We start from the raw sequence: 26,972 nt of genomic DNA on the forward strand, positions 1-26,972 counted from the left end.
TAACGGTATGGAAAGATATGTGCAATATCCAAAATGAAAACCGAGAAGTACAAAAACATTCCCGTTTGTTGTGTCCAAAATACATTGAAAAAGACTTTAACTAAATGTGACAACTGACTAGTTCCAGGTGGTGAGATTACACATGATTTTTTCCTCTTGCTTAATGTGAATTTTATAAATTTTACACATTAAATTTTTATAGCAAAGAAGTCTACTTTAGGCAAGTCAAAGATTCTAGGACGCGAGTGGGCAGCGAGTGGTTACCTCCTTCTCATCCCCAGCCAGGCCCTCCGTGAGGGGGGCATAGAGGATCAGGTAGCCCGACGCCCCAGCCACTGCACTCCACTTCGCCCGCAGGCTGTTCTCGGTCACGTCGTACAGTTCCAGGTTGGAAGCGATGGGTAAAGCAACTGCAAGAGGAGATTACTTATTTTAATATTCATCCATTACCAGAGTGCTTGCTTATTTCCAAGCATCCATGTGAAACTTAATTACACACAGCTTATTTTTCAGATGACTTTCATCTTTAAATCTGTTCGCATAGCCTGCAAGGGTAAACAGTGAATGTTTAAAGCAGGCGTGGCATCTTCTAGTTTCTTGCATCCCACGACTAACGGACACCTTTCTCTGAGAGCCTGTCCAGAGCAAGAAGACTATTCTCACCATCGCTTTATGTCTATCACCAAACAGTCTCTAACATGCAGCAGCCATTAAAAATCGTGCTGGGTCACTTAACAAAATGACAGAATGGGCGGCTGGATGAACAAACACATGAATGAATCAGCTCTCACTGATACATTCAATCAGGGACAGCGCTGAGCTGTGACTAGGTAGCTACAGGTTGGAGAAAAATGGAGTAATTAAGACTGCCCATATCTGTAAGGTGGGGAGAAAGAGATCGAGGATAAATTACAAGTTCCTGGCTTTAACAATGCCAATAAAAACTATGAAGTGTTTTTAAATATAAATCTAGGCCCTCCACCCTGTGGCCCTGCCTGCTTTTCCAACCACAATGTCAAGTTCAGGACTTTGTTTACACGTGCAGCTCCCTGTCACACGTTGACAGAAGTGCCTGGAGCAGTTCGCTGCACTGATTTGTTTGCATGTCCTCGCAGGCACTCACTCCCTTACTGGACAAAAACTTCCTTCAGGGCAGGAGTGTCACTGATATACTTCTGAAAAGGAGAGAGTATCAATACCTGCCTTTCCAATCGTCGTCAGGGAGAAATCCAGCAACGTCAAGAGCAGGAGTGGGATTATCACAGCGTCACATTGTTACGGGGGGTGTTTATATTGCTACTGTGTTATCAGCAGTAGAGTTTTTAAACCAACTTTGCATACTGCCTAGCAGGTAATAGGGACTCAACTCATGTCTGAAATAACTAAATGAGTGGGTAATCGTGTTTTCTAAGGTGACCTTCCCCAGGATTGTCGGGGTGTGTATGTGTTTTCACCATCACGCCCAGGTAAGGAATTATCAGTATTCGGAAGCTTGTTTTCATTGCAATGGTATTAAAAAATGAAAACGGATATCACGTCGTTTCCTTATAATTCTACTAGGCAGGAGAGGTACAGAGCCCTTTCTCTACTTCTAATGACAAAGTCCCAGTTGGTGCTTAGCTCAGTACGTACGAGTGGTTTCAGTTCCCCGTAGGCCTTCGCTAGCGGTGTGAGAATAAACTGCAAAGACCGCCACCTGATACTCAGTGGAAGACATCAAGTTTTTCAGCACTGTGGAATTGATACTTCCATCCACCACCACCTGTTTAAAGAACAGTTCAGGAATGAGAGTATGAAATGTCCCACATGCAGAATTCAAATAAAAAAGCAATAATATCTCTAGCAGGATCATTTCATTAAATATGTTCTTATTTGTGCCACATCCTATTCCCACTGTGAGAGTCCGTTCTTTCTGAATTCCTACATGAAGTGCTGTACCTTTGATGGAACATGTCCATAAGTCCCCTATTAATTCCTATCTAATGGAAATTGTGTCATTCTTATCTTAATCATGTCTACTAAATAACAGTTGACATGTGATATTTTTCCATGGGGCTTTGGGAAGCATTTAAAAGGTTGATTAGTCATGAAAGAGATAGAACCATTGGAAGCATTCTGATTTTTTATTTTTTTGGTCCAGATGATTTAAACCTCCATGATCTACTTCTCTAACATTTACCAAAAAAAAGCATAATCCCTGCCATAATACAGAAAAAAAATTGCGTCACATGCTGAGGTTAGTCGGGGTTAGAACAATAAAAGGTTAGCACTTAAAAAAAATGAGAGACTTCATGACATGTTAACATATTCCCTGTGAATTGCTGTATCAAAGGTAGGAACCGGGGAGAATTCAATCATCTGGCAACATGGATTCTCCCGCGGTGGCCAAGCCATGAGAAAGGCCAACCCCAGATGCTTTCTGACGGCTTCTCCATTTTGCACTCATCTCCACAAACATCCAGAACATTCCAGACCCCAGCAGACTGTACGACCACATAATTTGCAACACACAGACCCCATGAAGGCAGAAAGTTCAGAGCACGCCTAAGTAGAAATAATCCATGAATAGCAAAAGTGGGTTCTGGCCAGATAATTAACTACTGATTTCTTTTGCTTTAGAACTCCTTACTTTGTAAAAAGAAAAAAGTCAAAATAAGTTGTGTTAGAAATGGATACATGGCGTTCTGAGGATTATTTGACGGAGGTAAGAGGGAAAGATATAAATTAACTACGTGGACACATGGAAATGTATTTAAGTCAGATAATTTTAAATGTTTGTGACCGAATGACCTTCTTATATATCCATTTTGGTCTTGTCCTCACCACTGTAGAAGACTTGAGAAAATGAAAATAATGGTGTGAAAATATTATCTCCTTATTACCTCGTCTGGTTTTCCGCCCCTGGTAGGATAATACACGACTCTGTATTTTTGCACCTTCCCTGGGGCATGAGTCCATTTAACCATAAAGCTTCTGGCAGTGACTTCAGAAGTAATCAACTCCGTAGGCGGCCCAATGGTGGCAAGGGCTAAGGCTAAATTAAAGAAACACATACGATGAACCTTTTCCCCCAAAGATAGTTTTTATGAACCTAGGAAACCCAATTAGCCAGAAATGACTGTTGATTTTATGCTATATCTCAGATTTTTATATCTAGGTAAGTTGACTCAGCTATTCATTCCTATATTTGTTCTTGAAACCATTTAAGTGTCTATTAAGAACCAATCCCTATACTAGGTTAAGAGGATACAAACATAAATAAGACATAGTCCTTGACTATAAAGAACTTGCTTAAAGAAATTGCTATAGAATAGTAAAAAACAAAAGCACAGCATTAATTGAGCATGCGTGTATGGAGAGGCACTCTTCCGAGCTCTTTAGAAGTATTATTTAATTCTCAGTAATTACTATTATTCTTCCCATTTTGTAGGTGAGAAAATCAAGACATAATGAAATGAAATAACTCCCCCAAGTCTCACAATTAGTAAGTATCAAAGCTGAGATTGATACTCAAGCTTCTTGACCCAAGGTTCTGTGTTTTTAAGCATCAGGAGATATGGTAGCTATACTGAAGACTTCAGTTCAACAAATGGCCAGTATCTAAAAGTCAAACAAGAAGAAAAAGCAACTAACATACTGGATGCCCACCGTGGACTAGACACTGTGTAAGCACTTTGTGTTACACACATGTTAAAGTGAATGATTCTACAAAAGATTTAGGACATGTTAAAGTCAGGGCCCTTGAACTTCAGCTTTTCTTATTCTGTAGGGGCACTTACCCAAGGGACGTTAGGAACATGATACTGGAAGGAAAACATAGTTATTGAACACTAACTATGACCAGGAACTGTATAACATGCTTTATCAGCAACACATGAAGAGATCTTTCTGTGGGAAAAGCTGGGTTCTAAAGTACTCTCATTAAGAGGCTCAGAGAAGTTTGTTTAGGAAACTACTGCTTGGCTGCCCAACCTAGTCCCTCACCAAAATTAAATGTTTTTGCTCTGCAAGAGACCTTGTTAAAAAGATGAAAAGACAAGCTACAAATTGGGAGGAAATATTAACAAACCACATATCCAAAAAAGGATTAGTATCTAGAATATAAATAAAGATTCCTCAAAACTCAACTGTTAAAAATGAAACCTTAAAAAAAAAAAAAAACCAAAAGAAGTCCAATTGGATGGAAATGGGCAAAAGACATGAACTGACATTTCACTGAAAAGCATATTGCAGATGAGAAAGGAGCGTGTGAAAAGATGTTCAGCTTCATTGGCTATCTGGGAAATGTACATTAGAACCACAGTGAGCCCTGGCTGGTGTGGCTCAGTGGATTGAGTGCCGGCCTGCAAACCAAAAGGTTGTTGGTTCGATTCCTGTTCAGGGCACATGCCTGGGTTGTGGGCTAGGTCCCCAGGTGCAGGGTAAGAGGCAGCTGATCAATGTATCTCGAACATCGATGTTTTTCTCCCTCCCTTCCCCTTTCTCTAAAAATAAATAAATAAAATCTTTAAAAAAACACAATGAGATATCACTACACACCTATCCAAATGGCCAAGATAAAAAACAGTAGCAACAATAAATGTTGGTGACAACTCGTGGCACTTGGGTCACTCATGGATTGTTAGTGGGAATGTCAAATGCTACAGCCACTCTGGAAAACAGCTTGGCAGTTTTTGAACTAAAACTAATCTAAACATAAAACTACAATATGATACAGCAATTGCACTCTTGGACTTCATCCCAGAGAAATGAAAACATATGTTCACACGAGAATCTATACATGAATGTTCATAGCAGCTTTACTTGTTACAACCACAGAATGTAAACAATTCAGATGTCTGTCAATGCGGGAATGGATAAACAGACTGTGGTACACCCACACCGCGGAATAGGGCACAGCAATTAAAAGGAAAGAGGAATCCGTACATGCAACAACATGAATGAATCTCCAGGGATTTGCTCTGAGTAAAGAAAGCCAATCCCCAGAGGTTACAGACTACATCATTCCATTTATATAAATTTTCAAAATAAAAAAAAACTAGAGAACTGATTAGTGGCTGTCAGGGGTTAGGGAGAGGTTGGGGGAGGGTAGAAGTGAATGTGGCTACGAAAAGACAACAGGAATGATTCTTGTGGTGACAGAAATGTTCCCTCTGGTGACTGCGTCAGTGCCAACACCCCACCAGTGACAGTGGACTGTAGTTTTGCAACATGTTACCATCGAGGGAAACTGGAAAAGTATACACGATCTCTTTTTCTACTATGTAAATGGCCAATTATCTCAAAATCCAACGTTCAATTAAAATGAACATGATGGTTTAAATGCAACACGGTGGAGAAAAGTGTCTCGTGGTTCAAGTATTCTTCCCTCACCCCCATAGAGCTGCCAATATACCCCCTTTTCTACGCCTATGATTCACTCACTTCTCGGGAGAATAAAGGACTCTATTTAGAAAGTGAAGATTAAAGGTGGTAAGAATTGTCATAACCCAGCCTCTGGCCCAGGGCAATACCAGGATGGCTGCCCTCTGAGACTCACATACCTCTGATCTCCCGGTCCTGTTCTTCCACGCGGAGGCAGACAGTCCGCGTCAGGCTCTCCACCACCGTGTGCATCAGGTCAAATTCAGCCACGTTGTACACGTGAGTGCTATCGGGTTCCGAGGCGATCTCCTGCAGCTCGTTCTCGTCCGCGTTCTTCACCCCTTGCATTGAAGACAACAGGCAGGGCTGTGACATTCACAGCCCGTGTGGCAAAGCGATGGCAGCGCTCCCAGCCCGAGCCCCTGCGTCCCCACCGAGCCCCTGCGTCCCCACCGCAATCAATGAGCGCACTGGCTACTCGAACAGGGCACGTCTCACCCTCCCGATGCTTTTTAAAAGTCTCCTTCAAAACCCTTTCTCAATGGTTTATCTTAATGTTTGCAGTGAGTCTTAACCGGAAGATCTATTAATGAAACTAACTTTAATCTTGCATGACCATCGCAGAAGCAATAGTTATTAAACCAGTATTCTAAACTACCAAAACTTCAGGTGTAAATTTCTATAAAAACAAGTTTACTTAAATTGAGAGCCACTGCTAGAATAAAAACAATATATATAATATTATCATTAATATTATTATAATACAGTATAAGAGACAGCTTGGGAAAAAAAACTTTTAACATACCCAAATGCAAGTGGCAGGCTAGTAAGCTTTGCAAACAGGGAAGCTGTGGATCTTCTACAACAGTTACTGAATTCCCTTCCTATGGGTCAAGGGCAATGCTGGCTATCTGGAACAAAGCAGGAAGTAGAGGGATACAGAAAACCCTCCATCCTCACGCAGCTTCTCCAGTGCCTATCTTAGCAGTAGGCGCGAACACTTAGTGTGCTTACTATGGCCCCCAGTACTTCAGTGTGCTATGTATGCTAATACATTTAATCTTCACAACCGACCCTAGGAATTTGGAAAAGCTCGCTCTCTCATTTCCCAGATGAGTACACGGGTGCACAGAGAGGTTAATTAACTTGCTCAAGGAAACACAGCCAGAAAGCATGTGCCTGGGGTTCCGCCCAGGCAGCCCGGACGCAAAGTCACACACTCTTAGGCACTATATCGGCTACCTCTCAAAAGACAGCACATTAAATATTGACCAGTGAAAGTAGAAATAGAAAAGGGGAGGCACCGGGTTGGGTTTTATGGGTGTGAAGGTAGATCTCTCTTTCCCAGGCTTCAACAAACAAGAAGCGTTTCTTTATAAATCCCTGACATTGCAGTCATCAAGGGCGTTAAAGGAGGTGCTGCGGGGGCCAGGAAGGGAGATTACCTGGGGCAATGTGAATTACTTCTTAGATGCCTGGCTCTGCCACTCAATTTATCTTCCAACCTCAACACACTGAGCAACAAAGCCTCGTTTGTCTCGCAACAATTTGCTTTAGGGGGTCACAGGATAATAAATACTACTGGTTTTCAGGTAATTTCAAAAAAAAAAAAAAGACGGTCCAAATCACATCTGAATTCACTTAATGTTTTGTTTTATAAGTCATCCATCCATATTAATAAGACCAGAAAATGGAGAGTAAACACATGAATTAATCCCCCATTAGTTTACATCTCCTAAAGGGATTTCCTTTGTTGGAGAAATGAATAGTAAAATGAAAAAGTGAAAATTAAATCAATCTCTTTGATGTTTCTTGCCTGAAGGACTTCTACAATAGCTTCTAAAAGGCACAGTTGGATCTGGGTCCACAAACAAATAACATTAGTGCATGCTGAAGCAATGAGCTTAATAATCAGTAATGTTTTTCATGGCACTTAGACCCAAATTATCTATTTTTCATTTCTCTCTCTTTCTCTCTCTCTCTATATATATGTATGTGTGGGTGTGTATGTATATATATACCCACACATATATGTATACCATTTTGCTATTTCTTGGAACTATATATGTGTATACACATATATACACACACACATATATAGTTCCAAGAAATAGCAAAATGATTTGTTGTCAACAACATGGAAAGAGAGGTAATGGTCATGGCTTGGAAGGGATTCGTTTTGTGCAGATTTGGCCTTTGTCATTTCTGTGCCCCCGCACCCACCACAATGCCTGGCACACAGCAAATAAGCAAATTCTTCTTGAATGAAACATTCTATAAACCACATTTTGATAGCAAATCTAGAATTGGGCAAGAGGAACTGTGTCTTGTTTTAGGGTTTGTTTTTGTTTCGTCGGTCTCCACTAAATAGAAGACCTTCCTACTGCCAAAGACAACGTGAATGTTTTCATTGAGAGCAAAGTTGCATCATCTAAATATTCTGCAGTTATTCTGCATGTGTGCCATAAATGTAAATACATATATATATATCCTTTTCCACAAGAATGGTACCTTAAAAAGGGTTTCAGAGAAATAATACTGCCTATCTGGAACTCCGTGATTTCTTTCAATAGCTGCAGGACCTTAATTACTTGAAAATAATAAATTAGGTTGTCCATATACTACCAGAAAAGAGATAGCCTATAAAGAGATGTTAAAGAGAAAAGTCCTGAAATACTAAAAGAGAACAAGTATAAACCTAGCCATTGAACTTCATGCTTTTCACATTTTATGTGTGGCATCTCACCTAGAGATTCTCACACTGTAGGTTACACGGCAGTTACCATCACTTCCATGTCAAACGTAAGGAAGTTGGGCCCAGAGCACATGATGGGAGCCAAGACTAGAAAACGTTCAGGTCTGTCGGCTTTCGATGAAGTGTACTTTGCATTACGTATTATTTTCAGTGACTGTGTGTCTGCCCCCGCGGCTGAAACAGGACTACAAATAACATACCTATGGCAAACAGTTCCACACCAGATTCACGAAGGTTTCTGGACGGTGGAATAATATCATCCTGGGACTTTCCGTCTGTGATTAAAATGCCAATTTTGGATACTCCAGTCCTTGCTCCTGCTTCTGGCTTAAAGCTATTTTCAAAAATGTAGTTCAAAGCAAGACCTGGGAGAAAACAAGGAAAAATAAACACAAACTAACCACCTTTAATAAAAATCCTTCCAATCCTGCAAAATGTAACCACAAGATGAGTAGCTTATTGAAGTAAGGGGATTTTAATTAGATGCAAACTTTCACCTTCATTTTTACAACAACCTCTTCCTTGACAGACCAGATGAAAAACTGAAATCCACCAGAAGTGAGGTAATAAAAATAACTGAATACTCCATCATTGCAGAAACTAGTATTGGTAGAGAACATTGATTTATGGCCACCAGACAATGGCAGATTTGTGTACAAGAAAGTCTAAACCTTTATAAATGTGGGTACAGCAAGAACGCCCATACAATAGTGACTGTTCCAAATACATCACTACACCTTCAGTTTTGCTAATGATGGCCTAAAAAACCAAGAATTCTTTCTATCTCTCTTTCTTAGAGGTAGTGGGGGCAGATCTAAAAGAATAATTGAATTCCTGCCTTTTGAGTCTGACACTTTTCACCAAAAAATAAAAAATAAGAAATGCTGCAATATTGTTGCAGGATTTGTGTTAAGTAATTTTTTGGGTTGTCTTAACAAAAAACCCATTATATTACACCTCAGATTGGCAAAGTGATTGTCAGGATTTCAGTGGGTTCCTTATAAGTCAAGGACAGCATCTATATGTTTTAATTTAGCATGTACATTGCATGTCTGTGGAAGGAAATAGCATGCAGTAAGGTTAAAACCTGTGATACCCCCTTGTAGCTGGGATAATATAAGACTATCACCTAAATAGTCTTATATTCTTCATTTATCAAAAATATCACTGAGCCAAAGATCCCCAAATATTTTCATGATAACTACTAATAGCAGGATAAGGGCCAAGAAAATACCTTTCTGGGATATAAGGGAGGAGTTTGTTTATATTTCATTGGCAGGGTGGCTGGAAGGGAACATAGTTTGTAAAAAGACAGGGAGGGAAAAGGACTCACAATCGTTAAAACAGCTACGACACTGTCAGCCTCAGAGACTGCTCCGTTTTCTCCTAGGTCAACCAAGCCCTTCCTGGGATATTGTATTCATATGGAATGAAATGTCTGGGTTTTAACTCTTTTAAAGCTGAGTTTCAGAAAAGAGGCATCTAAGAACTTTAGATACTAGTTTGGTTTAAAAAATATTATGCTAAATCTTACAAAGAGGCAGATTAAAGAAATAAAACTATTTTTCAGCCAAATATGTTGCTAAAAATGTGGACTGAACAAAACATACCTGTTAGCGTATTGCCTCCCTTGTATGGGAGATTTCGGACAGCTTCGATCACCTCGTCCTTTGTGCTAAAGGCATTTAAGTGCCATTCTATTCTGGGGTCACCGCTATACTGTGCGAGACCTGGAAAAGAAAGGTAAGGAAGCCCACCCAGAAATGATGGGTTACTCAAAGGTCCAGTGGACTATTTGAGAAACTAGAATGATGAACTGGTTAATTCTTGCAACACTTTTTTCTCTGCTTCACTGTGTACTTTCAAGAAGGATTTTGGAAGGACAAGTGGGGGTGGTAAGGGAATCCTGGAATTAATTTAGGGAGTTAATTGGGAGAATTAATTATCTGAGAGCTGAGAAAATGTATCTATTTTCTAGCCATTTAGAAGTGAGCGCCTAATGTCACTTGTAAAATGGCTAGAAAATAGGTACTTAGTATGTTTTTTAAAAGTCTGGTTATGTTTATAAATAAAAGGTCTAGATTTATATGTTGGTTTTTATTCTCAAAGGAAGGAGTTTCCTTAGTGGCTATTTAAAAGTAAAACTAGGAGATTTTTTTTTGGTAATGAAGTGAACATGTTACTCAAAGATTTAAAAGTTTTTATTTGTTCTTTATCTCAGCTAGATTTAATTTAGCAAAGATTATCTTGTACTAAAAAATTATTTCCAATTTTCACATATTTTTTGGCTTATTTTTCAATAGATTGAGCTGCTTCCTTTAAAAATAAAACTTTTACCTGAAAAATTCTTAAGCCAACTCCAATTTTTAAGTTATTTTTTTTCTAGGCGGAGAAGATTTTGACTTCCAAAAAATTAAAATGTATTCAATAATTAACTGTAGGAATTAATGTGTTCAAAATTAGTAGGAATAAATATTTATTAATCCAATTTTGCACTTTGGGGAACACCATTATAGTTGAGTCTGTAATTCTGAAAGCCACTTTGTAGAATTCTTTGAAATTTCTTAAGTAGCTTCCCCGAAGTTTTACACTGACAGCTGACTACTATTAATAGAAGTTGTACCAATTCGAGTCTTCTCTGAGCCCACGTCAAATGCTGTAACCAGGTTTTCCAAGAAAAGCCGAACCAGTCTGAAGTTGAATCTTCCAATACTCCATGAACCGTCCACCAGGATTACAATATCAGCAATAGCTGGAGTTTCACAGAAAAATTTCACTTCTGCAAAGGACAACCAGAAAAGCACCCATGTTACTGCTGGAGCTTTGAAAAGAGTGAGTCTATTTTAATGTCTTCCAAATAACTCAGTGCTAATAACACAATAAAGTTCCCATTAAGGTAACCATATTTTTAACAACTCTTCCCTTAAATGCATTTTTACTAGGAAAAATTGGTGGTAACAGCTGGCAGCAGAGCCAGTGTCCTGGAAGATAGTTAGCAAAACACTGGCAGGTTCACACCATACTGGCAACTCAAGACTTCTGCATATTTAATAAAGTAATGTCTGTGCAAAACCCTGCAGCTTTGAGTTTCAGTCTGTAGATTCTTTCCAGGAAAGGTCTTAGCCACGCCAGCATGAGAGGGTAAGCAGAGACGGGGAAAATGGCCAGGAAGCAGAGGCAGCTCTCCTGTTGTGATAAGAAAGCTGGAGAAAGCGACAGGAGGAGAGAAAGAAGGGCCTCCTGGGTTCAAGGAAATGTCAGGGCCACGCATTCAGTCTAAGAAAGGCACGCCGATGTTTGCTAAGAGTAGGAAGGGCTTGTGGAAGAAGAAAATTAGAAAGGGCCCAAGAGTTTCTCCAAATTCCAACTCTGGTGCTCACAGCAGCACCCCCCTTATCTTCTGCTGGGGGTACATTCTGAGACTCCCAGTGGATGCCTGAAATCACGAATAATATATATACACACACATATATATATATACCCACACTATAATATTTTCCTATAAATACCTACCTGTGATAAAGTTTATGATTTCTCTTTGGCATAACCTGGTTTCCTAAATGCTGGCATCTCTACTCTTGTTCTTTGAAGCCATTATTAAGTTAACTAAGGGTGACTTGAACACAAGCACTTTGTAACTATGACAGTGGATTTGATAATCTAGGTGGCTACTAAGTCACTTACAAGTGGGATGCATACGCAGGGCAGATATGCTGGACAAAGGGATGACTAGTGGCCTGAGTGGGGTGGATGGAGATGGAGTGGGGTGGTGGGAGATTTCATCTCGTTACTCAAAATGGTGCTCAATTTAAAACTCATGAATTGTTTACTTCTGGAATTTTCCATTTAATGTTTTTTGGGTCACAGTTGACCACAGAGAACTGAAACCATGGAAAGTGAAACAGTCAGTAAAGGCAACTACTGTATTGTGTCTATGTGGCCATAAGATTTTATCCTTTAAAATCATTTAAGGAATTGATTTTTTTTTTAAATGGCTCAAGTAGGCCTCAGAATAAGGACCTAAAACAGGATGTCCGGGGCCTGGACAGTCCTGGCTGCCAGTGATTGTGGGCGAGGTGACAAGGGCAAACAGCTGTCTTTGCAACAAAGGACAAGTTTGTCTGATGTGTACGGTAGGTCTGTACTTGACAAGGTGAAAACCACCACTTACATTCACACAGAGCCGAGGTACTAAAATATTCTTTAAAAAATTATTTATATACTTTTAGAGAGAGGGGAAGGCAGAGAGAGAAAGAGAGGAAGAGAAACATCAATGTGTGGTTGCCTCTCACATGCCCCCAAGTGGGGACCTGGCCTGCAACCCTGGCCTGTGCCCTGATGGGGAATCAAACTGGCGACCTCTCAGTTTTCAGGCTGGCACTCAATCCACTGAGCCACACCAGCCAGAGCTAAAATATTCTTAATATGTTTAAGAACCCTTAAAATTTTCATGGTACGGTTAGTACTTTCAGTGGCATTCCTTTGTACTGCAGTTTGTACTTCCAAAAGAACTGCTTAAGTTTGCTGAATTTTCATACTAGGGCTGGAAATAATGAACAGTGTGTGTGTGTGTGTGTGTGTGTTTCTTTACATCTTGTCAGCTTCTTGAAATTGCCCAACAAATCCCTAGTTTGTTTTCTAACATTAAAATGACAATAAAACGATATTTGAAGTATTTAGGCAATAAAAAACCAAAATATAGAAGTCATAAATAAATTAAAAATATTTTTCCTGGGCGGAAAGTAGTTGAATTACTATGGTTGGCTAGGAAATTTAATATATCTCTCTGCACCTAGCAGGCCAAATTTTGCTAAAAGGATCTTGGTTTTTTTCCCCCAGACATAAATATGCATAGGATATCTAACCCTTTTACCAGATGGGGAAAAATGTATTTGCCAATGAACTACTCACACACTCATATGAAAGCTCTGTAGTACAGCTCACTCCAAAGCTGATATATAGCATTTAGGGGCACTGGGTTTCCCTTCTCTAACGACCAAACACAGAGCTACCCCCAACTGGGGAGTCAACCCTCCTGTACCGGACTGAAATATTCTAAAACAGAGTACTGCAAGAAATCAGGGGACGGAAATTTGAAATTGAAGTCTTATGAAGCTTTAAGAATCAATTTCCCTGATTCTTAATGGGGAAACTTGCGTCAACTGGAGAGCAGTTTTCTTTCTCTTCCAGAACTATTGGGAAAAGTATTTTACTTTTTTGTTTAGGTACATTGAAGATAAGGTCTTAGAAAAGGAGCAATCTCTGCTTACATCGAAGAGAGCTATGAAAACAGGTATTTCTACTTAAAAAATTGTCCAACAAAAATTTTTTGTCTATTTAGCTCATGCAAGTCATTTTGATCTGGAGATAAAATTCCATATAACCTATTAACCAATGTCACCCCAATAAATTCAGTAAAAAGGAAAAAATAAATTCTATATAACTCCAAAGTAAGATGGAAAATTAATTGACTATAAGATTGACAAAAACCTTAAGAAAAAAACTAAAAGAAAAGTTTCAACTGGGAGAAAACATGTACAATATAAAAATTTTTTAAAGAATAAGTAACAAGAATACGTAAAAAACCATAAATAGAAACTCCAGAGAATAGGAAACATCTATACCCAACAAATGAAAAGAAGACAATTTTAACTACATTGGTGATCACATTAACAAAAACTTAAGGTCACATGATACATAATTTGTGCTAATTCAACTGGAAATATAATAAATTTTATACCATTTATAAGTGCTCCAAAGATAATGAAATATTTAGGTATATACTTAAAACATCTGCAGGATCTATGTGTTGAAAATCACACTATTGACAGAAGAAATCAAAGACATGAATAAATGAATAAATGGAGAGATTAACATGTTCATGAATTAGGAGACTGAACATAGCAGAGATAACAATTATCCTCAAATTTATCTATAGATTTAATGATTCCTACTGAACATCAGAAAGGGATTTTTTTTTAGATATAGTCAAGCTTACTCTAAAATATATATGGGAAGGCACAGAGCCTAGCACAGCTAAAACAATCGTGACAAAGAAGAATAAATTGGAAGGAATTATTTTACCAGATATATAGCTTAATAACTGTACAGGTATAGTAATCAGTATAGTCTGGTATTTCAGAGGGACAGGCACATACATTAATGGAAAAGAATAGAAAAGCCAAAAATGGACCCATACAAATATGTTCAACTATATGATTTAAAATCTAAATATAATTTTAGACAAGTGTGCAAAAATACTTCAACAGACGGTGCTGGAGTAATTGAATACCCATGCAAGCAAACAAACTTGGCCTAACCCTCCTACTCTATACCAAGATTAATTCAAAGTGGATCACTAACTTCAGCATAAAAAGTAAAACTATGAAATTTTAAGAAAAAATAGAAGGAAATCTTTGGAATTCCTTCTAGACAAAGAGTTCTTAAAGTTGGCACCAAAGTAAAAACCCATACACAAAAAAGGTTGATAAACGAGACTTGATCAAAATAAAATACTTTTGCTCTGCAAAAGCTCACATGAAGATGGAAAGACAAGCTACAAACTGGGGAAAAGACTTGCAACCACACACCCGACAAGGGATTTGTACATAGAACCCATGAAGAACTCTGAAGCTCACTAGTAAATAACCAAACAGTTCAAATGGAGAATGCAGGAAAGACTTGAGTAGCTCTTTCATCAGAGAGTATGCAGACGGCAGGTGAGCACATAAAAAGGTGTTCAACATCACTAGCCGTCAGGAAAATGCAAATTAAAACCACAGTGAGTTTTCACTGTACTCACCTATCAAAACTGCTAAAATAAAACATAATGGTGGTAACAACAAATGCTGGCAAGGATGTGTAGAAACTGGATCACTCACACATTGAGTGAGGGAATATAATATTGGATAACCACTCTGAAATGGTCTGGCAGTTTCTTTTAAATGCATGCATAAAATGACCACACAAAGCAAACAATTGCACCCTTGGACATTGATTCCAGAGCAATAAAAACTTACATTCACACACACAAAAAAGTACACAAATGTTAATAACACTTTTATTCATAATAATCAATAAATTAGTCCAGCTGTCTGTCAACAGGCTAATGGTTAAACAAACTGTGGTACATTCATACCATATATATTCAAATGTTGTTTAAAAAATAATAGCTCAGATTCAGCACTGATGACAAATAATATCTCCTTCCACTGGCAAATATGTTACCCATTTCAACAGTCTTAAATGGAGAGAGACCAGTCAGAAAGAAACATCACACATCCTAAAATGAGTTCGGGAATCCAGTGTTGAAAAACCAGACACACCTGAGAGCCCGGCTGACTGATGTGTAAAACTCTGCAGCCAAATCTACTTTAAACCCGCATTTAAAAGGGGTGAGTACATATGCTTTTATCGTTGAAACAATACTTCATAACCAATTATTTTAAATAAAATAAATTTTTGACCTCAATATTGTATTTAAAGTTAAAGCAAAGCAGCAGAGAAAATGATTTCTTGAACTGGATTTTAATTCAGCTCTTGGCTCCACATGGTCTTTATCTAAAATACAATTCTGAAAATACAGGTAGTGCTTAAAAAAAAAAAAAAAGCTAAGAGCTGGCTGCAGTCAATGGAAAGCACCCAATAGACAGGCTAGATCACAAACTTATCAACACTGATGTCACAGAAAAAGTCAGAAGGAACTGTTCCCATTCTATTCTACACCCAGAGGCGCCCGGTGAGGAGGCTCAGGAAAGCTAACAATTTGCCAATGTTCTATGTCCAGAAGTTATGCACGACATTATACTAAACTTTATCTGCCCCCTTTCACTGCTTTTGTATTTGTACCTGGTTTGTTGTGCTATCACTGGCCTATTATGATTTGTTTCCATTTCTATCTCCCTGACTAGACTGAACTCTTTGAGAGGTAAGAAATTTGTGTTTTATCTTTCTATCCCCTTTGTCTCGCTCAGCTCTTAGGACATAGTTCACCAATGAATGTGAACCACATTGAACTGCGCCGTTAAATTTCACATATTCATCCAGCCAGCAGGGTACCAGAAAAATGAAGCATGATGGCTGAATGGAATGTGGTCTCTCCTCCCACCCTGCTCCACTTCCACACGGGGAAAGTGGATTACAGTCATTTAGGGATCAGGAAGATTGTATCAGGTTTGCCTGTCTTCCCTGATATTTTTCCAATGCTGGAGGCAAAGCTGAATGAAAGGTGAGCACGTACTACTTTTACTCAGATTATTTTAATATGCAATCAGAAAAATTTCACAATGATTTTTTACCAGCATTAGTCTGACTCATTTAGTGGCTTTAAATAATTTTTTCTAAGCCACTAGCAAAATATCTAGGTAAACCATTCATTAACCAAGACATCTGAAGGAAAACTGTGGTCATAGAGCAATTTTTCACTTAAATCTCCCATGAAGTTAAGTTCAAGTTTTCAAACTAAGAGCTACTTTCCAGATTGGCTTCAGCGGCATCACTGGATTTAAAAAAAAAAAAAAGTTAACATCATTTCACATTTGCCAACAGCTCAATGGTTGTAAAAGATTTTTCAATACACTGGCACATTGAATACAATGTTCTTGTGGAGAGCTGTTAATTGTTCTCATTTCTCAGAAAATAAAATCGAGGTTCAGAGAGACCAGTGAATGGTTTCGTGGTTACTGGCAGAGCCTGAACAGGATGTCAGACCTTCTAAATGTTGTGTCCCGTATGCCTTTTCTGTCACACCATGGAAGGTGTCCTAACATAATGCAACATGGGCGGCCACTAGTTATATGTCGTACTAATGTTGCAATTTCTCCATCTAGCAGATGGAGAGCAGGAGGTTTCACTGGTATTAGAGTTCACATTAATCAGTGAACTTACTATTCATTTCGTCCGGTCTTGGCATTGACTTACCTCTCAAAGCATCCCTGACAGATGATTGCCCAATCTAAAACAGCACTTCCCATCACTCTCTTCTCTTACTGTTTTATTTTTCTTTGCAGAGCTTCTTACTTCCTAGAAATACAAGGTCTGTCCAGAAAATGTCCAGCCATTATTAATATAATGAGAACAGTTCGTGTGATATCAGTGTAACTTGGCAGCAAAGAGGAATTGTCTTACGTATGCACGAAAAGTGATGTCGCTGTACTAGTCAGTGGGGGCGGTAGACACCCACTGAGTGAGCATGTGCACTGTGTGGCCATTACATTAAAATGACTGAGCAAGGAGAGCCATGAATCGGCATCGAATTTTGTGTTAAGCTTGAACATTCCTCCGTGGAAACTATTCAAATGATTCGGAAGGCTGCAGCTATGGGCAATTGGTGATTGGCAGCTTCATCACAACAATGCACCCGCTCTTGCATTGTGTCTTGTGTAGAGTTTTTTGGCAAAATATGAAGTCATCCAGGTGAGTTAGCCCCCTATGGTCCAGATTTGGCAACTTACGACTTCTGGTTTTTTGCAAAACTAAAATCACCTTTGAAAGCGAATAGATTTCAGACCATTGATGAGATTCAGGAAACTACGATGGGGCAGCTGATAGTGATTGGAAGAACTATTTGAGGTCCCAAGGTACCTACTTTGAAGGGGCTGAGGCGTCACTGTCCTATGTACAATGTTTCTTGTATCTTGTATCTTCTTCAATAAATGTCTCTATTTTTCATATTATGTGGATGGATACTTTCTGGATTGCCCTCATATACTATATAGTGATGGTTAATTTTATGTTTCAATTAGTCCACGAGGTGCCCAGACATTTGATCAAACATTATTCCAAGTCTGTCTGTGTTCCCAGGATGAGATTAACATTGGTGTCTGTAGGCTAATTAATGCAGATTGCCCTCCCTAATGTGGGTGGCCCTCACCCAATTGACCGAATATCTGGGTAGAACAAAAAGGCTGAGTAAAAGGGAACTGCTCCTGCCCGGCTGCCTTGAGTTGGAACATTGGACTCGAGCTGAAACACCGGCTCTTCTTGGATATCGCGCCTGCCAGGTTTCAGACTGGAACTTACACCTTGGGCTCTCCTGGGTCTTCAGCTTGCAAATCTTGGGACTTTCTAGCCTCCGTAATCAAGTGAGGCAATTACTTACAATAAATCTCTTTCCGTGTATATATGGATCCTACCTCCATATGGAGAACCCTAATACACATATTTATGTATTGACTATGGCGCTTTTCATTGCTTTCTTTTTTCACAATAATGAAAAGACCTACCATTTAATGACACTTGCATCAGATTTTGCATTTGTCTTTTCCACTGAAGCCTGATATTAATTCTATAAGATAGCTGTTTTCACTCCATTGAAAAAGAAAGGTTACATAACTAGAAAGGTTAAATAGTTTGCCCGTCCTCACACACAAGGCAGGTAGAAAAGCTGAAATTCAAATCCAGAACTGACTCCACAGCCTGAACCACTTAGCTCTTGAAACAGTCAACTCCTATCACCAAAGAGAAGCATCTGAAAGGGAAAAAAGAAGAAAGGGCGGGAGGGAAAGAAGAAAGGAGGGAGAGAGGGGAAGAAAGGGGAAAGGAGAGAGGAAGGGAGAGGTAGGGAGAGAGGCAGAGAGGGAGGAAAGATTTTCAAGCCTTGCAATTAAAGGCAGCCTGAAATCTAGGTCGTACTCACCTGCACTAGAGCCCACCTTGGATACATAACACCATGACGATTTGCAGGCATGAGGCACCCCATCCCTGAACCTCAGCCAAAAGGACTTTTCAGCTGTCACTCAGAGCCCTGTATCTCAAGAGTAACTGACAGTCCTGTAAACATCACAGTTCTCCTTTGCTCATAAACCACAAGGGACTTAGGGAGGACAAGACAGCTGTCTTCAAATATTAAAAGGGCTGTCATACAGAAGGGGGCTTAAAAGTGTTTTGTATACCCACAAGGAGACAGACTTCAACTCAGCTCAACACAGAACTTTCTAACAGTCCAGATTTCCACAGACTGCCTCGGAAAATGGTGAGATCTTTGTCAATAAAAGCAGACGCTGATCAACCCTTGATAGCAAAGCTCAAGAGCCTCGACTGTCTTCTCAGCTGGTTGAACTACATGGCTCCCAAAGTGCCTTCCAACTCTAAATTTTAAGATTATTTCTTCCGTCCCCTACCTACCACGTTAAGACTAAACTATTCACTGTGCTCTTCTAAACTCTCCATAATTCAGCTCCGCTTGATCGTTCCATATTTATTTCTCACTTCATCATAATGCAATTCCTCTTCTCCCCCCAATCAACATTATCTGAGACTTCTGACTCAATTTTTTTCACTTCCCCCTTTCCCACCTCTTCCTGTCCACCCTCTCTCAAAACCCTACCCACCACAATGTAACACCTAACATGGGTTTTATTTCCTTTGAAAATATATGGTCGTGTTGAAATACTTTTATATAAAAGTTTGCTCTAACATATGAGATTTTTACAATTCTCTGGTTATTTCCTGATTATCCTAAGTTAATACTAACCCAAGAGAGGATACTAATAACCCTTGCTATTTAAAAATAAAACTTCCTCATCTCAGGAGCGAGGGTATTACATTCATAATTATTTTCAGCTCTGTACACAGTACTACATGATTCAACCATACATTTACCTTGATTGTTCAAGGTCATTTTCTGGAAAAAAAAAATGCAACAAAATCATCCCTGTTACTCCAATTTATCAACAACAACCAGATCCTGATATTTTGCAATTTTTAAGGCTGAATCACCTGCTCCATTTGACACCAACAGTCAGCCCTGCAGGTATAGGAGCAAGATGCTTAACAGAAAATTCTTAGACAAGAAGAAAAGTATCAATCAGACAAGCCCAAGCTTACCCACAGGGGACAGACTCTGCCAAAACCTATAGCAGTGCTCAAAGTTGATAAGTATCTGATCTAAAAGAAAACAAGATACACTACAAGTTCTTTAAAAAATAAGGACATTTGTGGGGTGGGGTGGGGTGGGGCGTGATGGGGTGAAAACAGAAACAAATGTACTTGAACAACAATTTTTTAAAAATGAGGACATTTGAAAACTTATATAAGGCAGAGCTACTGTTTCTTACCACTGGAGAATTCACAGGTTAAGAATAATAACATTTGCTGGAGGTCAACAGAAAACATGTCAAAATCCTTTAAAACTGGCTTATCAAGAGAGGTGGGGGGAGAGTAGCGAGAGAAAACTGGACGTCTGTTGCTAGGAGAAGCCTATCCCCCTTGCCCTCAAGGCAATCTTATCATTTTATGCACAGGTATAATGCATGTTGTAAGTGCTCAATGATTATTTTCTCAATGACTGATTCTGTCTCCTGGGGGTTTTTCTTTTTAATTCCTGAAAACATAAATTTTTCTCACATCAAGGTAAAAAACAGAAATCTACTTCTGCATTTTTTATAACAAAACATGTGTCATTAATCTTCTCCCAGGGACTCTGAACCTTCCTCCTTGAGTCTAAAAAATGCCAAATCCAAATATCCATCAAATAGCTACTGATAATGTAAGACACTGCTGTGTTTGGTACGCTAATATTTGCTCTTAGAAATAGGACATTTCTTTAAAAAGAAGACGGAAAAGAGGGTGGAAACTGACAGCTCTTGGTGTCTACTATGTCCCAGTTACTAGGGACAAGGTAGTGCGCGTGTGTGACAGCATTTAACCCTCACCACTCTGCATGCTCATTTAGACTATTATACTCATTTTCCTAAGGAGGAAATCGGGACTTGGAGAAGTTAACATGCTTAAGGTTGTACAGGTAGGTAGAAAGCAAGGGAAGATTTCATTCCAAGAGATGTTTGAGCATAAGATCTGTGTGCTGTATACTAAGCCATGCGGATCTCAATAAGTAACAAGAGAAAATCTGAAGAAAAAGGGAAAGTCCAATGTGGGAAAAAATAAAATATCCTGATGAAAATGTTAGTTTTTATTCTCTTAAACTTTGGGCTGGAAAGCAATTCATGACCACGCTGTGATTTTTTCCTGTGAGTGTGGTCGCTCAGACCTACAACGCGTCTAATGCCTTGGGTGCAATACACTGCCTCTGCAGTAGCCCTGTGCTTCTGTGAAAGGTTATGCAGTGTTTGGGGACAGAAGTGAGGAGAAACAGGACCCAAATCATATCACAGCTTTTCTGTTGCACGCTTGGATCAGTTCAGGGTTTCTCAGCCTTTCTTTATAAATTAATAACTTTTTCTTCCTTAAACATGTCACCAGTTTATTGAGCATGCTGAACTTCTCAGCCTTTTTATTTTAATTAATACATTGAATTAATTAACATCACTTGAAAAACAATGGTTTGAAGAACAGACAGCTACACATAGCCAGATCTCCACCATTTAGAAACGGCATCAACAAGTACTTTTATTCTTCTTTGTTCCCATTTCGTCTTTTAAAATCTTATCTTTGACTCTGGTGTTCTACAGTTTCACCAACATTTTTCTGGGTGCAGCTGTCTTTTTATTTATGCTCTTCAGAGCTTCATATGTTCCATTTGGTGCCATTTCAAATCTAACTATTCTTTTTCATAGGCTCTCATTCTTTCCACTCTTGTTTTGAATATTTTCTATGACTTTAGTAATATTACTGTTTGTTTTACAGTGTTTATGTGATCATGCCACAAATAAAATTCATGGAGGCTGAGGCTACCATTCTTGTGTCTTCTAACCCTTACTCCAGAACCTGGTTTACTTCTGTGTTTCAAAAGTTTGGATTATGACCTCTCCCTTGGCATTATTTTATCTGTGACAATCTAGAATTGGAGCTAAGCACATATTCCTCACATATGATTTCATGTCTGCTTCAGCCAGGCACCCTACTTTTACCAGCTCTGAGTAACTTTTACATTAACTTCTTGCACAGAAGGATCCCAGAGCATTAAAAGAGTGTGAGTTTGAATGTCTAATTTGAATATCTAATCTGAATGTGGCACAGGCCCATGGTGGTGAATTCTCCAGGAGACTTCTTCCCCACACAGCACACACGCATAGGAAGAGGGGCTTCCTCGAATTCGCCCTGTGCTGATGAGCAGGGATATTCTAGTCCACCCTAGTATTGTCCCTGGAGCACCACAGCAGCTGTGTATAATACTAGTTATAACAGTAAAGAGACTACGGGGAAGGAAGAGGAGAATGAAGGAGGAGGGCCATTGTTCTCTAAGCCCTTGAAAGAATAACTTAAGCTCATCTCTTTTTCCTCCCAGAAAAAGAGAACATGGGGATCCTCCATTCATCTTCTCATTTTAGAAAATTTAAATAAATAAATAAATACTCCATTACACAAAAAGAGGGCCAGAGATCTTAACTGAAAATTTAGTAAGAGCAAAATAAAAGGGAAACCCCAGGCTGCTTTTCCTATCTGTCTCAATCCTTTTCAATCAGATTTCGCATTCTTTTTTTCTTACGCAAACACCAAAAATATCTGGAGAAATCTGTTGAGACAACAAAAGAGAAGTAGCCATTGATGCAAATATGCCAATATTATGCTCAAAGGCAAATACCACTTTGGTTGGGGAGTTTGTTCGGGGTTATTGAAGAAACATGTGCAGTAAAACTGAAAACAAGTAACCACTTAACTGCATGGCAACTCTCTTACAGCTCTTAGCTCTTTGCGTTTCAGCTAAAATCCTCAAATATGTGAAATATGTCTGATTGTATCTTAGCCACAATCCGTGTAGGCTCTTGTATGAAAAATTGTGGAATGCAGGGAAAACAAAGAACAGCATAGTTGAATGCAAATGATGGGACTTCCACATCTTGCGAGAGGAGCTCTAGTGGTGTGCTAAGGCTCAGGTGGTGAAAGCCTTTTTGTCTCCCCCGCCATTAACACTCCCCCTCAACCTCCTGGGAGCCCTAACTCAGGCCTGGGTTGTCACCATTGTTTACAACTTCCTCCTTAAGACAACTCTTCCACCCCACCAGTGACCTCCAACAGCTGGCTGCTCTCACACACTCCTCATGGGAGTCCTCACTTAAAGGAAAAGCCTCCTTTTTTCCCTCCAAAAAACCTCCTGCAAGTGTTTGCCTTAACTGAGGTCCTGATCACTGCAATAAACCCCTTGAGACAGCTCTCACCTGACAGTCCCCTCCAGGAACATGTGTTTAGTGAGCAAAACCAATGAAGTGCTGAACCATTGGTCCTTCTCTGGCTGTTCATTAGCATATGTGAACAATACGCTTACTTTCTATTGGCCATTTCCCTGTTTTCAATTCATTTCAGTCAACCCTAGGTTTTACAAGGGTGAGAGGAAAGTGCATCAGGGGAAAAAAGGGGAGACCTTAGGATATTTTAGGGATACCTAGCTACAACTAAGTCCTAGGCCCTCTATAATCCATGGGTGGATGTCAGATTTCATCCTGAGTGCCACCACTCTTTAAGCATTGGATGGCAAGGCATGTGAAACCAGAACTCAGCCGAGAACGTACATGTAAAATCCTCCATAAAAAAATTTACACTTACAAATTAATTTTTTCAAAAAGAAACATAGGAAAGATAAGCAAGAAACTAATGCATTTGGTCACTTAGAAGGGGCGAGTAAAGCTGAGTGGATGAAATATGTAAATACTCTTCACTATAGGCAAATATTAAACACTTAATATTTTGCAAAGTCTATAGACTAACAATTCTGAAACTATGTGTATAATTTTGCATATTAACTGAACATTTGCTATGTATCAGAAACTGCTAGATACTGAGGAGTCAGTGAGGAGCAAACACAGGCACACTCCTTGATCTCTTGGAACTTCCAGTCCAGTGGGGAAGGCAGCCACTCAAATTATAAGTCAATACAAAATTACAACTATGACAAATGCTGTGAAGGAAAGTTAGTTGTTACATGAAGGCCTGTAATAGAAAAGAAACTTAGGAAAGGCTTAGGAGAAAACAGTGATCGAACTGAGCTTTGAAAGGAAAAAAAAAAAAAGATACTTAAGCAGAGCAGTGACGTGGGAGAATGTTGGTTCCATGCAGAGGGTACATGAACTTTGTACGGGAGAGACCATGACCTCTAAAGAATTTGAAAGAAGGCCAGTGGGTAGAAACACTGAGTTGTTGGATGAGGAAGGAGAGGAAGGTAGTTTACTTGTGAGACATTCGGGAGCCTTAGAAGTCTTGCTAAGGATTCTGGCCTCTATTCTAACAGCAGTAGGAAGCTATCAAAGGGGTTTTAAGGTGTGTGTAGGGAGAGCACGGGGTCAGATTTATTTTGAAATGATTGCTCTAATTTCTGGGTAGAGAACCCATTGAGATTTTTTTTTTAAAAAGCAAACAAAAAACTATATTCCCAGAAAGAAACAGAACCTTAGCTGAGTATTGGCAGTAGACACGGAAAGAAATGAATGGATTCTGCCAGTGTTTCAACAGAAAATAAATTCACCAGAACTTGGTGATGTATTGAATATGGGAGAGTAAGGCAGAGGGAGCCGTTGACAGTTATTACGTGTGAGGAAGGAAGGAGGAGTGATGTGGAGCCGAGGGTGATTTGCACATTAGATCCCATCTTCCGATGGGACCAACAGCCACAGACGTGTACATTGCCAGTGTCATTAAAACAACTCAACCTCCAAAATGAGCAAATCAAAAAAAATTTTTTTAAACTGACCTTCTGGTACAGATGGTTTATTACCATTTCCTTTGTCCACCTTGACTCTGGGTTTTGGATCCTTTCTTTTTTCCAAATCTCTAACTGGAAGAAAAGGAGAAATACAGCAACATGTTATGTTAAAGTCTAAAAGAAAATATTCGATGACTTTTGATAAAACCCTTGCAAGTATTGAAAGTACTGCTAAGTAGAAATTAGCTCCATGGTAGAGTCTCATTCCCAAAGATTAAAACTGCTATTGTTTTGTTTTGTTTTGTTTTGTTTTGCAGCCTTGTCATAGGAAGGTGTGGAAAACACTTACGAATTTACTTTGATCAAGTACTCATTGTGGGCAGATGTAGCAAATAAATTTAATCCTTCAAAACTGCTATAAAATGAGCATGGTTTTCACATATGAGGGAATGAAGGACCAAGAGGCTGAGTAACTAAAAAATATCTCAGAAAACCGGAAAGTGTTGGCACAGGATTTAAGCCATATCTTCAGGTCTCTGGACAAGTCCTATGAGTTGGCCCCAGCTCTAGAAAGGTCTTGGCCATGACTATTCCCATTTGGAGCTGGTCTATCTACAATAGAAAGTGGAGAATGCCATAATATTTTCCTTTCAAACATAAAAACAAAGTTTCCCTCATAATAAACAGTAGTATTTCTTTATCACTTGCATTATGAAATATTCTGGGGCCAAGAACGCCCCTCAGTGCTTTAAGCCATTCATACCAAGGGACTCCATTAGCATTCCTTCTGCTGCTGGTACCTTGAGTTGTCTGAGTCAGTTGACCACTGCCAACTGGCAATGCTTTTGGAACAAATAAAATGCCCTGTGAAAAAGCAGAAGTGATCCTATGGCAAGATATTCCATTATATTGTTGCATTCACTTCATGGAAACCAAATTTATGGGAGGGTGGGCTTTGCATGGGAGCAGTATTGTCCTCTGAAACATCCTTCCTGCCTTCTCTAAAATACTGCCCTATTAATCCTGTCTTTTTCATCTTCTCCTTTTCTTCTTTCTAGTGGTTTTCATCCCTTTGCTAAACGGGTTTGAGATTTGCCACCTGCCAAGGTTGTGTCACTGAAGTTCTATTATTCCTTTCCTTAAAAGCCTTCCATGTCTTCTGAAGAAAGAAACTGAAGAAGATACGAATAAAAAGAATCACATACCATGTTCATGGATAGGAAGAATTAACATCGTTAAAATGTCCATACGACCAAGCAATCTGTAGATTCAAAGCAATTCCTATCAAGATACCAATGGCATATTTCACAGAAGCAGAAAATATTACAAAAGTTTATATAGAACCACAAAAGACCCTGAACAGACACAGCAATCTTGAGAAAGAACAAGTTGGAGCAATCATGCTACCTGATATCAAACTATATTACAAGGCCACAGTAATCAAAACAGCATGGCACTGACATAAATACATATAGATCAATGGAACAGAACAGAGAGCCCAGAAATAAACCCACACTTTTATGGCCAATTAATATTTGACAAAGGTGGCAAGAATATTCAAGGGGGTAAAGACAGTCTATTCAATAAATATCATTGGGAAAATTGGACAGATATGTGCAAAAAAATAAAACAAGACCACCTTCTTAAGACCACCATACACAAGAATAAACTCAAAATGGATTAAAGACTTAAATGTTAGACTCAAACCATAAAAATCCTAGAAGAAAACATAGGCAGTAAAATATTGTACATTTCATGTAACAACATTTTTTCTGATATATCTCCTTAGGCAAGGGGAACAAAAGAAAAAAATACATAAATGGGACTACATCAAACTAAAAAGTTTTTGCACAGCAAAGAAAATCCTCAACAAAATTCAAAGACAACCCACTGAATGGGAGAACATCTAACAAGGGGTTAATATTCAAAATGTGTGAAGAATTTATAAAACAACACCAAAAAACAAACAATCCATTAAAAAAAAACAGGCAAAGGACCTAAACAGACACGTCTCTGAAGAGGACATACAGATGGCCAATAGATGTATGAAAAGATGCTCAGCATCGCTAATCATCATAGAAATGCAAATCAAAATGACAATTAGCTATCACTTCAGTCCTGTCAGAATGGCTATCATCAATAACTCAACAAACAACAAGTGCTGGCGAGGATGTGGGGAAAGGGGAGCCCTAGTGCAGGTTGGTGCAGCAACTCTGAAAATCAATATGGAATTTCTTCAAAAAATTAAACATAGAATTGCCTTATGACCCAGGGATTCCACTTCTGGGAATATATCTGAAGAACCCTGAAACACTGATT

The 26,972-nt window shown here is 39.0% G+C and overlaps 1 protein-coding gene across 3 annotated transcripts in view; it reads right to left on the reverse strand.

Moving 5' to 3' along the window:
* COL14A1 (collagen type XIV alpha 1 chain) overlaps positions 1–26,972 on the reverse strand; it is a 188,364-nt gene that overhangs the window by 126,206 nt on the left and 35,186 nt on the right. For all 3 annotated transcript variants that reach the window (XM_045181678.3, XM_024572346.4, XM_045181679.3), the window contains exons 5-12: positions 24,702–24,785; positions 10,743–10,898; positions 9,730–9,849; positions 8,320–8,484; positions 5,544–5,705; positions 2,883–3,034; positions 1,633–1,762; positions 265–410 (exon numbers count right to left, since the gene is read on the reverse strand). In XM_045181678.3, the coding sequence (XP_045037613.2) occupies positions 265–410; positions 1,633–1,762; positions 2,883–3,034; positions 5,544–5,705; positions 8,320–8,484; positions 9,730–9,849; positions 10,743–10,898; positions 24,702–24,785 (1,115 nt within the window). The remainder of the gene's footprint in view (positions 1–264; positions 411–1,632; positions 1,763–2,882; positions 3,035–5,543; positions 5,706–8,319; positions 8,485–9,729; positions 9,850–10,742; positions 10,899–24,701; positions 24,786–26,972) is intronic.

This window comes from Desmodus rotundus, chromosome 8 (assembly GCF_022682495.2).
Source record: "Desmodus rotundus isolate HL8 chromosome 8, HLdesRot8A.1, whole genome shotgun sequence".
NCBI lineage: Eukaryota > Metazoa > Chordata > Mammalia > Chiroptera > Phyllostomidae > Desmodus > Desmodus rotundus.